Source organism: Nannospalax galili, unplaced genomic scaffold (genome assembly GCF_000622305.1).
Source record: "Nannospalax galili isolate Female #2095 unplaced genomic scaffold, S.galili_v1.0 scaffold1055, whole genome shotgun sequence".
Classification (NCBI taxonomy): domain Eukaryota; kingdom Metazoa; phylum Chordata; class Mammalia; order Rodentia; family Spalacidae; genus Nannospalax; species Nannospalax galili.
Window position 1 is genome coordinate 1,140,089 of NW_008337140.1, and position 15,816 is coordinate 1,155,904.

At 42.4% G+C, this 15,816-nt stretch overlaps 1 protein-coding gene across 2 annotated transcripts in view; it reads left to right on the top strand.

The window, feature by feature from the left end:
* Positions 1 to 15,811, top strand: part of Thrap3 (thyroid hormone receptor associated protein 3) — a 52,550-nt gene extending 36,739 nt beyond the window's left edge. For both annotated transcript variants that reach the window (XM_008832141.3, XM_008832140.2), the window contains 9 exons: positions 860 to 1,765; positions 3,208 to 3,897; positions 5,842 to 6,014; positions 6,697 to 6,808; positions 7,746 to 7,830; positions 9,374 to 9,561; positions 12,169 to 12,367; positions 12,797 to 12,940; positions 14,257 to 15,811. In XM_008832141.3, coding sequence (XP_008830363.1) covers positions 860 to 1,765; positions 3,208 to 3,897; positions 5,842 to 6,014; positions 6,697 to 6,808; positions 7,746 to 7,830; positions 9,374 to 9,561; positions 12,169 to 12,367; positions 12,797 to 12,940; positions 14,257 to 14,478 — 2,719 coding nt within the window. In that variant the 3' untranslated portion in view covers positions 14,479 to 15,811. The remainder of the gene's footprint in view (positions 1 to 859; positions 1,766 to 3,207; positions 3,898 to 5,841; positions 6,015 to 6,696; positions 6,809 to 7,745; positions 7,831 to 9,373; positions 9,562 to 12,168; positions 12,368 to 12,796; positions 12,941 to 14,256) is intronic.
* Positions 15,812 to 15,816: the final 5 nt, after the last annotated feature.

Consider the following 15,816-nt stretch of genomic DNA (forward strand, 5'->3'; position numbering starts at 1 on the left):
TGGATGTGGTTTTGGGACTTTAAAAATTATTTCTTAAAAATTATTACATTATAGCCGGGCGTGGTGGTGCATGCCTCTAATCCCAATACTCGGGAGGCAGAGGCAGGCAGATCTCTGTGAGTTCAAGGCCAGCCTGGTCTCCATGGTGAATCCAGGACAGCTGCAGCTACAGAGAGACCCTGTTTCAAAAAGACCAAAAAAAAAAAAACACCTTTATTACATTAATTGTATATATGTACATGCATGCCACAACACATGTACAGAGATCAGAGGATATCTTTGGAGAGTCAGTTCTCTCCTTCTACCATATGATCTTGGGGATCAAACTCAGTGATAGAACTCAAGTTGTCAGACTAGGCAGTGAGCCATCTGACCAGCTGTGAGTTCTGGCTTGCTGGTCCTGGCTTTGTTTTTTGATAGAAATAAGGCTTCAGCCACAGAAATAAGGCTCTCAGCCACAGAAATTTGACCTCAATAGATTATTTCCAGTCTCCAATACAAAATTAGTGTTTTTATGCTTTGCAGATTATAAACTTTTTAACAGCTGCATATTCTCTCTTGTTTGGTGTTGACTGTTACAATTGTGTTTTTACAATCTCAGGTCTTAGTGGAATCTAAGAAATTCATCCTGTACTAAGAAGGGGAATAGGATGGAAACCTTAAGAGGCAGAGATCCTGAATAGTAATCTGTATATCAGAGCTCTTACTTTTTGTTCCTTTCAGTGGCCTGTACCTATGAAACTAAAGCCACTGTAGTAAAATAGTCTTTATTTAGTTTCCACCTTTGCTTTGAAAACAACTGAAAAAAATTGCTGTGTAAAAAAAGTTCAAATATTTTCCCCATTCCCTTCCTCTGCAGTTCTAGGTCTCGTTCCAGATCGTACTCTCCAGCTCATAACAGAGAAAGGAATCACCCCAGAGTGTATCAGAATCGAGATTTCCGAGGTCACAACAGAGGCTACAGGAGACCCTATTATTTCCGTGGGCGAAATCGAGGCTTTTATCCATGGGGCCAGTATAACCGAGGTGGCTATGGAAACTACCGTTCTAATTGGCAGAACTACCGACAAGCATACAGTCCTCGTCGGGGCCGTTCCCGATCCCGGTCCCCAAAGAGAAGGTCCCCTTCACCAAGGTCCAGGAGCCATTCTAGGAACTCTGATAAGTCATCTTCTGATAGGTCAAGACGTTCCTCATCCTCTCGTTCATCCTCCAACCACAGCCGAGTTGAATCTTCTAAGCGCAAGTCTGCAAAAGAGAAAAAGTCCTCATCCAAGGATAGCCGGCCGTCTCAGGCGACTGGTGACAACCAGGGAGATGAGGCTAAGGAGCAGGCTTTTTCTGGAGGTACCTCTCAAGACACCAAAGGGTCTGAGAGCTCAAAGCCATGGCCAGATGCCACCACCTATAGCACTGGTTCTGCATCACGGGCTTCGGTTTCTGACCTGAGTCCCCGGGAACGAAGCCCAGCTCTCAAAAGCCCCCTTCAGTCTGTGGTGGTGAGGCGGCGGTCACCCCGTCCTAGCCCAGTGCCAAAACCTAGTCCACCACTTTCTAACACATCCCAGATGGGTTCATCTCTGCCAAGTGGTGCTGGATATCAGTCTGGGACACACCAAGGTCAGTTCGATCATGGCTCTGGGTCTTTAAGTCCATCCAAAAAGAGCCCCGTGGGTAAGAGTCCACCAGCCACTGGCTCCACATATGGCTCATCTCAGAAGGAGGAGAACGCTGCTGCTTCAGGAGGAGCAGCCTATACAAAGAGGCAAGTATCTCATTGTTCCTTCCCCTTATCACACTAGCTGTAATGTTAGTTACATTACAACTTAGTCGTAATGTTACCTAAGGTAGAGCTCTGATCAGTGGTAGTAAGGTAATCCCAATTTCCTCAGTTTTTCATTAGCTAATGTCATTAAAGGTACCACCCAAGGAAACCTTTAGGTTTCCACCCAAGAAAACTCTTTAACTTTCTTGCCTTCTTGAATTCGTATTGCAGCATAAAGTTTCTTTAGACTACTTTGTAATAATGTTTTCATATTTTTAAAAGTTGCCTTGGATTCTACCAGTATAAGCCAGAAAACGGTAGAGATTTGTGTGTCAGCTACCAAAAAAGAAAAAGCATTCTTTGCCAAAACGAATGGCCATTGGAATTGTTAGACCTCTAGGATCTACCATATGCTATGTTTGATGTGCATTAGTCCATCACAGAAAACTCTGTTTGAGGAGACTGGGCAAAATGGGAAAGTCAAGGCTTAGTCCAGAAAGGTCTTTTTTTAAAGCCACAAGGTGGATGGATGTGTGTCCTAACAGAAGTGTGCCAGGCTTGGAGTTAGGAGAGGATGTGGCGAAGCCTTTGGTCTTGCTACCTCTGGGTGGCACAGTGAGTTTGATAAGAATTTTTGGATGTGTTTGGATGGATTGGGGTGGCAGGGAGGGTTATAATGGAATCTGCCTGGGACCATGTTTTGATCAAGAGACACTTAACCTGCAAGAGATTCCTCTTTATTCTTTCTTATTTAGCACATTCTCTGATTCCTGCAGTCCCTTGGTTTGTTGCCATGTTAATGTAACTAATTTGATTTAGCTTTGTTCATTAACTGTATACATAAAGATTCAGAGCCCATACTTTGCTGGCTTTTAGAAAGTCTGCTGTACAGTGTAAGTTTTGTTCCTTGCCAGGACTGAATTTAGAAGACTTGAGTCTGATTTCTGCTTTTCCGTAAGGAGAATAATGATTGTTGCCACCTCCATACTTTTCCCCTATTAACGAATATTTTGTTTTTATGTGTTCACAGTATATTTCATACGTAGATCTTCTAGGTGACTTGAAGCAAATTTGAAGTCTCTTTTTGAGACTTGTTTTCCCAAATATGAGTTGTATAAAATCAAAACAGTACAAGGTTGAACATTCTATGTTAACTTTGCTGAAAGCAGATTTTAAATGAATGAGTGAAAGTTGGGGTGAGACCTTAGTTTTTTTCCCCGTAGAGCAACATTACAGGTAAGTTTGTTTTTTGTTTTTTTGCCAATATCCTAAGTAATTTTGCTATTCTTGTTTTTGGTCATTTTGGTGAGACACAGTTCCAACAACTCTTTTTTTTTTTTTTTTAAATCTGTGAATCAAACACCAGAGCAGGAACAGGTGCTGTCCTAGAATAGGTTGCTCAGGAGGCCTTTTGTATGTCTCCCTTGTGTCTTTATAACTAGGTATCTGGAAGAGCAGAAGACAGAGAATGGGAAAGATAAGGAGCAGAAACAGACAAATACTGAGAAAGAGAAAGTGAAAGATAAAGGGAGCTTCTCTGATGCAGATGCAAAAATGAAATCTGACCCATTTGCTCCCAAGACTGACACTGAGAAGCCATTTCGAGGTAGCCAGTCACCCAAAAGGTATAAGCTTCGTGATGAGTTTGAGAAGAAGATGGCTGACTTCCACAAGGAGGAGATGGATGATCAAGATAAGGACAAAAGTAAGGGAAGAAAGGAATCTGAATTTGATGATGAGCCCAAATTTATATCTAAAGTCATAGCTGGTGCAAGCAAAAACCAAGAAGAAGAGAAGTCAGGCAAGTGGGAGAGCCTCGTGTATACAGGAAAGGAAAAGCAGAGGAAAGCAGAGGAGCTGGAGGAGGAGACTTTCACAGAGAGATCCAAAAAGGAGGAGCGAAAGAGGAGTGAAAGTGGGCACAGGGGCTTTGTGCCAGAAAAGAATTTCCGAGTAACTGCATACAAGGCAGTTCAAGAGAAAAGTTCATCACCTCCCCTGAGGAAGACCTCCGAGAGCCGTGACAAGCTGGGAGCCAAAGGAGACTTTTCCTCAGGGAAGTCTTCCTTTTCTATTACTAGGGAGGCCCAGGTCAATGTCAGGATGGACTCTTTTGATGAAGATCTTGCACGGTGAGAAGTGCTTCTTGTTGATTATCAGGGTTCTTAATGGGCTAAAAGGTCTTTCCTTAACCCCTTCTCCCCCTTCTTCCTGAGGACAGGCTGTCTGTCTGTCAGTGCTGATAGCCTTGTGCTCACCTGTCACTGGAGTAGAGAGAGTATTTATCACTGAGTGATTATGGCTCGTAGCATTACTGGGATAGTCTCTTTAGCCTGTAGTGGCTGGTTTTTTTTGGTTTCTGAGGACCCTGAGCTGCTTTTTTGCTGTCTCATCTCCAAGCCATCTCCCATCCACATCTTGTTTCTTTTTTAACTGAAGCCATTTAAGAATCATGTCTACATTTTACTTTGGTCACCAGAGTCTATTATTGCTCCCACCATTTAAAATACAGTGGTTTTCCAATTGAAGGAGGCAACAGTCTTCCTGCTGTTTGAGTGGCATTCTAGCCACATTCCACTCTTGCTGCATCTGCTTTTAAAAAAACAACAAAAAGCTGGGTGTGGTAGCACTCACCTTTAATCCCAGCACTCAGGAGGCAGAGGCAGGCAGATCTCTGTGAGTTTGAGGCCAGCCTGGTCTCCATAGCGAATCCAGGCCAGCTGGGGCTACAGGGAGACCCTGTCTCAAAAAGACCAAAAAAAAAATTTGAACAGGTAGCTCTGGCTGGTCTCGAATTCACAGAGATCCATCTCCTTTCCAAGAGCTGGGTTTAAAGGCTGTCACCATGCCTGGCATTTAAAAAAAAAAATTAATGTGTATTTTGTGTGCGCATGTATGAGGAGAAGGGGGAGCACAAGTGCCATAGCATGCATATGGAGGTCAGAAGACAAATTGAAGGAATTCTGTCCTTCTACCACATGGGTCCTGGGGATTAAACTGGTTGACAGATGCCTTTACCTGCTGAGCTATCATACTAGCCCACTCTTTGCTTTCAGCTATGTCACTGAGTAGCCTTGCCTAACCAAACTGATTGATCTTTTAAAATATCTGTGTGTCCGTCTGTCTTTTTGAGACAGGGTCTCCCTGTAGCCCCAACTGGCTTGGCACTTACTATGTAAAATATCTGTTTATTGTGTATGTTAAAACAAGCAACAGTGCAAAATACAATCACTGGGGTTTAGCACTTCACCCCACTTGAAGATTCTTAGTGGTTAAAAAAAGGATTTTTAGACACATTTTTCCTCTAGTTATAATGTGTTAAGATTGCTTAGACCTTTGCTAGAAAACAAAAGGAACATTGAGGTTAGATTTAAAACTCCCTGGAGGAACTGGAAAGATGACTCAGTGGTTAAGAGCCTGCTGTTCTTCCAAAGGACCCAGGTTCAGTTCCCAGCACCCACATGACAGCTTACAACTGTCTAACTCCAATTCTAGGGCATTCAGAGCCTTTTTCTGTTTCCTTGAGCATCAAGAACACACATAGTACACATACAGGCATGCCGGCATAACACACATACACATAAAAGTAAATTTTTAAAAGGGAAGGAGGGCCTGGTGAGATGGCTTAGTAGGTAAAGATATCTTCTGCCAAACCTGATGATTTAAGTTTAGTCTCCAGGACCCACATGGTCGAAGAAGAAAATTGACTCTCATAAGTTCTCTTGAGTTCTACTTGCCAGTGGAACATTTATGTATACACAAAAATTAAATAAGAAAGCCATAGGCTCGATCTTAGAGGTGATGCCTACCTAGTAGGCACAAGGCCCTGGATTTGGTCTCCTACATTATTCTTTCTTGTGCCATCCATCCACCTCTACCCTAATAAAGTGTTAGCGCATGCCTATAGTCCCAGCACTCAGGAGGCTGAGGGAAGGAGTATCACAAGTTCAAGGCCAGCCTGAGTTACATAGCAAAAACCCTATCTTGGAAACCAAAAACCTTGGAAGCAAAAATATGTTTTTATAAAGAGTTCTGTCTATATTGTTACACTAAATCTCTTTATATTTGTTTTTTAGACCCAGTGGCTTATTGGCTCAGGAACGAAAGCTTTGTCGGGATCTAGTCCATAGCAACAAAAAGGAACAGGAATTTCGTTCCATTTTCCAACACATACAGTCAGCTCAGTCTCAGCGTAGCCCCTCAGAATTGTTTGCCCAGCACATAGTGACGATTGTTCATCATGTTAAAGGTGAGTCTAGACCATTGCCACACATTTAACTTTCTCCAGCATAAGCAGGATGAGTGGTGAATGAGGGAGCCTCTGGGGTCCTTAATCTCATCGAAAGGGCATTTGAAACTAGAGGCTAGCTTGAAGGAATGTTTAGGAGGAAATACCTAAGTTTTAATTACAAAGATGAATATTTTGACATGCTAACAATCTGTGATCATGAGACTAAGTGAAATCTTCCCCATGAAGTGTACAAGTCACTTTACCGGTACATCTCTTTTCTTGTGTAGCAGTCACTTACAGAAGTGAATTTCTTCCCCAAATTATTTTCTCATCCCCTGGGCAAATAGAGGTGGGCAGGGTGGGAAATGCTAAGAGAAGTGATTTCGAAGCTGAGCTGGGCTATAGGTTTCACCTGGAGTTTAAAGTCAAGCAGTAGTTGGTCCTGTGCCCCAAAGGGAGGTGAGAACTAGGTTCTTTGTCCTTGTGTCATGTCCTTAAGACAAAGGAACGATACTAGAAACCCAAGCCCAACATGGGGTCGTGTTCCTGAACCAGTTACTTTCCCTTCCTCTCTTCCTTTTTCACTATGGTGAATGAGTTTATGTACTTGAGTAATAGCTCTGTAGCTACAGGTTCGTGCAAGAGTTAAACATTTGTCTACCCTTGGTAACATAACATGTGTTTCTTTGGATCTTAACAGAGCATCACTTTGGATCTTCTGGAATGACGTTGCATGAGCGCTTTACTAAATACTTAAAGAGAGGAACTGAACAAGAAGCAGCTAAAAATAAGAAAAGCCCAGAGATACACAGGTGAGGTCCTCAGCCTTACGCTTACGGGGTGCCACAGAAGACTTCTCATCTGATACTAGCTCTACCTTGTTGAGTTCTACTGCTAATCTACCTTTTTTCCCATCTTTTTAAGACAGTCTCCTTGCAGCCCCAGCCGATCTGGAACTGCTAATGTACCTTTAACTCAAAATTTAGGGTAACATCCTCTAGGCTCTGGGGTAGTGGGGAGCATTTGTGCTTGAGAATGGAAAGGACACTTTTTGTTTTGTTTTTTTTTGTCTTTTTGAGCCAGGGTCTCCCTGTAGCTCCAGCTGTCCTGGAACTCACTATGTAGACCAGGCTAGCCTTGAACTCACAGAGATCTGCCTGACTCTGCCTCCCAAGTCAGGGAGAGCCTGGGATTACAGGCGTGCACCACCATGCCTGGCAGTAAACTTAATTTTTAAAACTGAATTTAAATTGAAAATTGGAGTATGGTGATACCTGACTAATTCCACCAGTCAAGAGGTAGAAGCAGGAAAACTAGAAATTAGTCTGCATTGGCCACATAGTGAACTTAAGGCTAGCCTGAGATATACAACATCCTTTCTTCAAAAAACACACAGAAGCTGGGTGTGGTGGTACACACCTTTAATCCCAGCACTTGGAAGGGAAAGGCAGGTGGATCTCTGTGAGTTCCAGGCCAGCTGGGGTGTTACAGGTAGACCCTGTCTCAAACAAAAGCACATTGGGTTGAGGCTAAGATTTGGTTCATTGGTAGAGCATATGCTAGGCTCTCTTAAATCCTAATACCCAAAACCAGGAGGGGGATATAACTATCAACAGATAAGCTCTGAAAAATAATAGAAGCAAATGTCCATAAACCTAATTGCGCACTTTAGAATCTAGACTACTAACCAGTATTATATTAACCATATGTATATGGAATAGTATACAACTTTTGTGTTTTTAATTTTAGGAGGATAGACATTTCTCCCAGTACATTCAGAAAACATGGTTTGGCTCATGAGGAAATGAAAAGTCCCCGGGAACCTGGCTATAAGGTGAACTGTTGCTTTGATCAGTAATTTCAACAAAATGAGTGCGTTGGGCATGAACTTGACAGAAATGTGTTTGTTTAAATTATTCTCTACTTAAGTTTGTGTTTTTCTTTTAAGGATGGGCATAATTCTAAAAATGAACTACAAAGGGTTAATTTTTATTAAATGTATCAACAACCTTTGTGAAGTGGTTAGAATATGGTAAATGACCCCAGAGTCTATTGAGGTGAGCTTGAGAAAAAAAAGAGAGGCGTTTTGGAACAAGTGCCCATGATGAGAGAAGAAACTTTTTGTGATATTTTTCTGCTTGTAAGTATTATCAAATCAACTGTCTACATGCACTATTTCCAACCATGATTTCAGAAAGACATGCATGTCAAAGGAGAGTGAAATATTCATATCTTAACTTAGTAGACTGTTTTCAACAGCTGGTGCGGTTTTTTTTTTGTTTTGTTTTTTTTCCTAACATTGTACCATATCATCTGTCGATTAATGTGACTTTAAATAAGTGAAATGGCCCAACTACATTTGCAATGATGTGCACATAATGCTGTTACTGAGAGGTTAAAACTTATATGCAATCTTTTACTGTGAAATAACTAGATGGAGTTTTTTAAATCTTAGTATTTATTGACCTTCATTCATATATACAGTTGAAATTTAATATGAGACATAGCTGAAACCTTTTTAAAAACACTTAAAATTTTCCAACAAATTTGTCTTTTTGATTGAATGTGTTGAGAGACACTCTTGTGCAATCTCTCTTCTCTCCATTCCTCTCTTCCTCCACGAACCAGTCAGCTAGGCACTAAGTGAAACATCTGAAGAGCTCTCCTGCTCCCGGTCTCAAACAGCTTAGAGATGCTGACCAGCTACCTGAGAAGCACTGGCTGTGCTTGTCTTTGTCTTCTTTTCTTTTTCTTTTTTGTCTTTGGAGAATGTAGAGGTCCCAGTCCCTCTTTCAGAAACAAAGCTATAAAATAATAAACCCCCCTATCATTCCAGCTGTTAATTTAAATAAAATATTATTGAGTCAGCAAGTTTATAGTTCATGTAAGTAAAGTGTTAATCCAGAGTGACCTGCTTCCCATTAAAAGGACTTGTTTCAGGGCCCTTGAAACCATCCTGTATGTCTGCCCTCACCATATCCCCCCAGAATTGTTGAGAGCCATTGCAGAGATGAACTGGGCTAGTGTTCCTTTTTTGTCTTTCTTTATTCTTTGTACTTTGAGATAATTCCACACAGCAGTGGGTGTTTGCTTTAGAATAAGCAGGGAGAAGTGAACTTTTCTCTAAGCCTAATAAGCCACCTTCCAGAGCTGATTTTGGCCATCACAGCATGTAGACCAGCCAGTCATTACTAGGACAAAGAGAAAACAAAGTGAGATTCACATACAACATTTTCAAAAGACAGTGCTCGATTGTTCTTTCAAACTGGCTTGGGTGAGGTTCCTTACATTCCCCATGCTTCCATTGATAGAAACGTGAGGGTGATTGAGTTATTCCTGAATCCTAAAAACCTTAATTTTGACATCTCTTTTTGCAGGCTGAGGGAAAATACAAAGATGATCCTGTTGATCTTCGCCTTGATATAGAGCGTCGTAAAAAACATAAGGAGAGAGATCTTAAACGAGGTAAATCCAGAGAATCAGTGGATTCCCGAGACTCTAGTCACTCAAGAGAAAGATCAACTGAGAAAACAGAGAAAGCTCATAAAGGATCAAAGAAGCAGAAGTACGTGAAGCCCCTGCCTGTTACCCTAGATTCCTGAGTAGTCTTTCCTTCTCCCACTTCAGGCTGTGTTTTTTGTTGAGTATTTTTACTATAGAATCTGATTCCTGAAACCCTGGCTGACCTGGATTTACTGTGTACTGCATCCAGGCTCTTCAGACTTTCTTGCCCCTGAGTTCTAGGATTCCAGGCTTATACTACACTTGCCTTTTAGGCTTGTGAAACACCAGGCCTTCTAATCCAGAGAACTTTGGACTTAGGAAGTAAAGCAGTATCTGTAATTTCTTCCTTGATGTTGTAATCAAAGAAGATCCCTAACTTTAAATAGAACTTCAATATCTATGGAATGTTAATTTTGTCCAAAGAAGGCTTTGTAGGCGGAATTGACTACAAGGGAGAGTCGTTGGGGAGTTTGACTGTTGTTCTAGACATGTTCTTTCTCACTGAACGTTTTCTTAGTGTGGTTATAGTTTAAAAGTGGTTTGAAGTCATTGTCAAAAATACAGGTTAGGGGCAGGAGAGATGGCTTGGTTGTTAAGAGCACTGCCTACTCTTGCAAACCTGAGTTTGGTTGCTACCACTCACACACATCTAACAACCATCTATAGTTCCAGGGGATCCATTTGGCCTCTGCAGCTGACCTGGAACTCACTATGTAGATTAGGCTGGCCTTGATCTCAACAGTTACCTTCTGCCTCCTGAGTACTGGGAGTAAAGGGGTGCACCATCATGCCCTGCAAAAATAAATAAATAAATAATAAATAAATAAATAAATAAATAACTTTAAAAAAAGAATTGGGGTGGAACTAGATAGGGCAGGATTGTTGATGTCTTTTAAGTTGGTTTCACAGACAGTTCTAGAGAGGTGTTCCAAATATTTCCTTAACAAAGTGGGCATTGTTGAGTTTGTGGGACAGCATACATGTCAAATGCCCTGACGTTTCTGTTTGCTTTTTTTGGTGGTACTAGAGGTTGAACCCTGGGCCTTGCACATGATAGGCAAGTGCATTCCATCTGAACTACACCCCTAGTCCTATTACATTCTTGAAAGTTCTGTGATTTCAGTTATGGTTCATTAAAAGGAGCGGAGTTGCAACATTTGTTTTCCACTGTCCTGAATTTGAACAGGCAAACTTTAATTACTGTTATTTATTTATTTATTTATTTATTTATTTATTTATTTATTTATGCTGGCCTGGAACTCGCTATGTAGACCAGGCTGGCCTTGAACTCACGGTGATCCACCTCTGCCTCCCAAGTGCTGGGACTAAGGGCATATGCCACCATGGCTTGCTATTTTGAGACAGGGTCTCATGTAGTTGTGTCTGACTTTGAACTTACTATGTAGCTAAGGATGACCTTGATCCTCTTGCCTCTGCCTTCCAAGTGTTGGGTTTAGAGGTATGCACCACATGCCACTGGTGGAAAGGGGGGTAGAGTATACAAGCATTTCAGAGTTGAGTCTAGAGAAGTAATTCTTAACTATTCTTGGTGAGATACATGGTTATCTTCTGCTTGCAGTGTGACTTTGAAGAAGTTTCCTACAGCCATAATATTTTGTGACTTGGGACAAGAGGAAAAAGTTTGTTTACATCACTGCTCACATTACTAATGCCTTACACAGCTAATAATAAAGTAGTAGGACTCAAATTGGGGCCTTTGAAAAGTTTCTTATGAAAATGTCTTAATATCACTGAGTTTTAGAGAACGGTCAAATTTTTACATCCAAGATATGATTTGTATGACAGTGGATTTCTCCTTTTTTGTGAGTAGACGCCAAAACGAGTGGGGGCCAGAGGAGAGCAGGAGGGCAAGGTGCCTTTTGTAATGGAGAAATGAGGGACTGGAGGACCAGGAGGTCCTGGGAGCTTGGTAGGGCTGGCACCGACCTCAAGTATATAGACAGTGACTCATTGTATTAATCTAATTTGTCCTGGTCTGTAATTTCCCACAGATGAAGGGAAAGGAAGAGAAATGACTCCAGGAAGAATTGCTACAGATCTAAGCTTAACAGCACAACCTGTTTGAGCTCAGTGGGAGGTGGTTATATGGAATTTGTGGGATAATTAGAGATGGGTTTGAATCCAGGCTTTGCTCAGCTCTTTCACTTTATAAAATGTGAGTAGCGTGGAATACTCATAATCCCTTTATTGAATGCTTGCTATATCAATAAGGTATTTAGGTACATAGTTTATTCCATCCTTAGAGCCATCGCTGTGAGAACTGGAAGTGGCAGAGCGCTAACAGATGGTAATATAAAAGGGCTTCAGTGTGGTACCAGAGCCACTGTGACTCACATAGGATTACTTTCCTTCTCTGACTTAATGTATCTCTTAAACTGAGATACTAGAAGCCATTGCTGTGTTTTATTCCTTCTGTGTTACATATTTATCAGAGGCTTGGACATAAATGTGTCACTGAATATGATTGACAGAACTGGGAGGAAGCCCCAGGTCTGCTGGATGGGTAGGGGCCAGCAGGTTGCAAGTGATCTGGTTCTTTCAAGCTACTGTCTTTTCTTTGCTACAGATTCCTTCTTGTTGCCTGGTACTTGCCATCGGTGAGGCTACCAGGACCAGAGTCTTGATTTCCTGCCTCTTCTCTGTGTAGGAAGCACCGGAGAGCAAGAGATCGGTCCAGGTCCTCGTCTTCCTCTTCCCAGTCTTCTCACTCCTACAAAGCAGAAGAGTACCCTGAGGAAGCAGAGGAAAGAGAAGAGAGCACCACGGGTTTTGACAAATCCAGACTGGGGACCAAAGACTTCGTGGGTCCAAATGAAAGAGGAGGTGGCAGAGCTCGGGGAACCTTTGTAAGCCCTTTCCCCATTCCCTGAACACCTGGCTCCCACTAGCTCTGAGGAAATCTCATTAGAATACCATTTGTTGGCTCTGGTGTAAGCAAACCAGTTGTAGGCTCAGATTCCTTGGTTCTCTAGGCTTTCCATTTTCCACTGTTTTTCTGTTCATCACTTCCAGAGGCTTTTAGAGCTTGGTATCGCAGAACTTCCTCCATTTTACCTTAAATCTTTGGCTTCTTGGGAGGCCCGCAGGCCACAGTTACCCTCTGGGGGTGACTACTTAGGATGAGCAGAAAAGGAATGGCCAGAAACCAGTTAAACCACTTGTGTCTGGAGGACAGCTTTCTATTCCCTGCCAGGAAAGTGCTTGAACATTTTTAATGCAGGGAATTTTTCTGCTGCTGATATGGACCTTTGTTCCTTTTCCATTTATTGCCACAGCAATTTCGAGCCAGAGGGAGAGGTTGGGGCAGAGGAAACTACTCTGGCAACAATAACAACAACAGCAACAATGATTTTCAAAAGAGAAACCGGGAAGAGGAATGGGATCCAGAATACACACCCAAAAGCAAGAAGTATTACTTGGTACGTGTCTGGGGCTAAACAAGAAGGGCCAGGGAGCCTTTGGTACACACAGTAGCTGATTTCAAGATATTAATTGGCCTCCCAAACCTTGTATATAAATTTGTGTACAAGCATAGTACACTGGTGATGTGTTTGTGTTAGTGTAGTGTTTAACTAGGTGGCTGTTCTTTGGAAAGATAAGTTAACCCTGGCTCCAATGTAGTTTATCTTCTAAGATGTTTATGAAATCCAGAATAAGCAAAAAAATGTTTTTTTGTCTGTGAACATTGCACACTCACACACACACACACCCATCAGCTTCAAGGAAAAACAGCCCCAGACTTCTTTGAGGAAAAGTATTCATTGCTGTAATGAAATGCCACTGAGGCTACTCATCTAAGTTGTGGGTCATTCCCATGCTTTTCTGGTCCTCTTCCAGGTTAGGGTCTTTCTAGGCTGAGTTACCTGGTCAGTGAGCTCTCTTGGCCTTGCTATGTCACAGCAGGCCTATTCCAAGCCTTTGTGACTTGGCTGTGCCCAGATTGCTGGGAGCCAACATGAAGCTTATCTAGAGGGCCCAGATAAGTGTTGGAGTGGGACTGCTGTATAAAGCAAGGCTCTATGAAGCCCCTCCTCTGCTTCTATTTTCCTCCTGAAGGAGCACTGCCAGCCCAAATTGTTCAGTATAGTGCTCAAAACTTTGGACAGAAGCACCTGAGCACTCAGCTAAGCAGAGACCTCCTTCAGGAGTCTTAAGGCCCTGGCTTCTATGAATGCATGGTTAAACTCTGAAGTGATGAGATAGACAGTATAAGGTAGAGGATTTTCTTCCTCTGCCACCCTGCCTCCACAACTAAAGAGGGGAGCTTACCTGAAAATGGGCTAGGGAGGGTTAGAAACTACTGAGCCCCAGCTGTGTCTTCTGTGTGCTGTTCCTTTAGCTGCCTAATGGCCTGCTTCAGACAGTTCGTATTTTCGTATGATTGGCTTTCTCAGATTCATCCTTTGAGAGATTGTAGTCTGAGAGTTAAGATTCTAACCTTGTTTCATTTACATAGTAGAGGGACCGATATTAACAAAGTAGATAGGGTTACACAAGATAATACTGTGAAGGTTTTTTATCATCGCTGTAATGCTCAAGCTATTTTGCCTTAGAATTAAGGTACCCTCCTGATACTCTTGTTAGATCTGAGCAAGTGGCAGTTTTGAAAGGGGGGACATGGAGAAAGGCAGAAAAGGGGGCAAACTAGGTTAGGGCATGGGTTCTTTGGCACATTGGAGAAGAGCTAGCTCTGATGGCGTGTTTTGTTTTGTTTTGTTTTTTCTCTCTCTCTCAGCATGATGACCGGGAAGGTGAAGGCAGTGACAAGTGGGTGAGCCGAGGCCGGGGCCGAGGAGCCTTCCCCCGGGGTCGGGGCCGGTTCATGTTTAGGAAATCCAGTACAAGTCCCAAATGGGCCCATGACAAGTTCAGTGGGGAAGAAGGAGAGATTGAAGATGATGAGAGCGGAGCAGAGAATCGGGAGGAGAAGGACAGTTTACAGCCTTCAACTGAGTAGGGGGTGGGGGGGCCACTCTTTCCCAGGGGACAAAGGAGATGCTGGTGAGGAGCTAAACAGAGGAGCCTCAAGAAGATCTGAAAATCTCATCCCACCCCCACCAGCCACACAGAATCCTACGACAGCAGAGTGTATCCCTGGTGCTGTCCCAGTGGACAGAGGATGCTGGCCACACAGAGCCTGTGGTCAGGCCCAGGTTTTGAGCAAAATATACAAACAAATTGGGCTCCAGCTGATTCTCTTTTTTCGGTGTGTGGGGTGGGGGCAGGGTAGGGAGAGTGCTGCTGATGCTTGGATTTTGGTTTGTTTCCCTATAGAAACCAAGTTTTCTTAATTTCATTTTATCTGGAGCTAAGAGGACTAATTGATTTTCAGTCTCTTCCCCTGTCCTGATTTTAAAAGCCCTTATATTTTTTCTTTTTCTTTTTTGGGATATGTAGTAATACTAGCAGAAAGATTTAATTTGGGCAACTTTGATTAAGAGAAAACAAAGCATGTGAATAAACATTGACATGTTCACCTCAGTTTGGGACCAAACTGCTTGGATCTTTGTAAAAACCGGTTTTGTATGCCAAGGAGGAGTTTAAGGCCTTTCTGACCACCTCGTGTTCCCCTTTCTACACAGCCATGTATTCATGGAGTTGCCCCCAAACCACCCCATACACCCTGCTCCTGTCTTTCTGATTTCTTCCAGGCTGGGCTTCCCGTTCTCCACCAGCAGCTCCAGTATCCCAAACTTTCTAGTTCTGCTGGTCCTCAGCAACAGGGGTGGAAACTGGAGGCAGTTTCTGGTCTGTTTTCTAAGAAACTTCTGAATTCTATTATCTTTACAAATATAAGATGAGAAAATAATTTTTTCAATATTTTTTATTAATCTTTTTATAAAATGAAAAGAAACTCCTACAATCGATAAAGGAAGGTGGTTATGGCTGGGTGGTTTGTGGGGTTGTGTGTTTTTGGTGGGGTTTTTTTTTTTTTTCCCTCCCCGTTTTTTTTTTTTCTTTTTAACCTTAAGTTTTAAGTTGAAACATTTTCACATGTATATGGGGGGGACATCTTACAGTGGGTTCTTGAGCTTGCCTTCTGGAGAGGTGGTCCTGAGCAGGTGAATCACAGCATTTGTGCATCTGTCTGTGCCCACTGCACCCTCTTCCCCCCAGTCTTCGCTCTTGGGTTGTTGTGCGACTTTCCCCTTACTTTGCTAATTTCCTATAATAGTTAAGTTGGTTTTACTTGAATGATTCATGTTTAGGGGAAAAAGAAAAAATACCCTTTAATTTTTGTTTCAACTCCTCCTGCAAATAAAAACAATAAATGAAGTGGCAGATGTAAATTGGC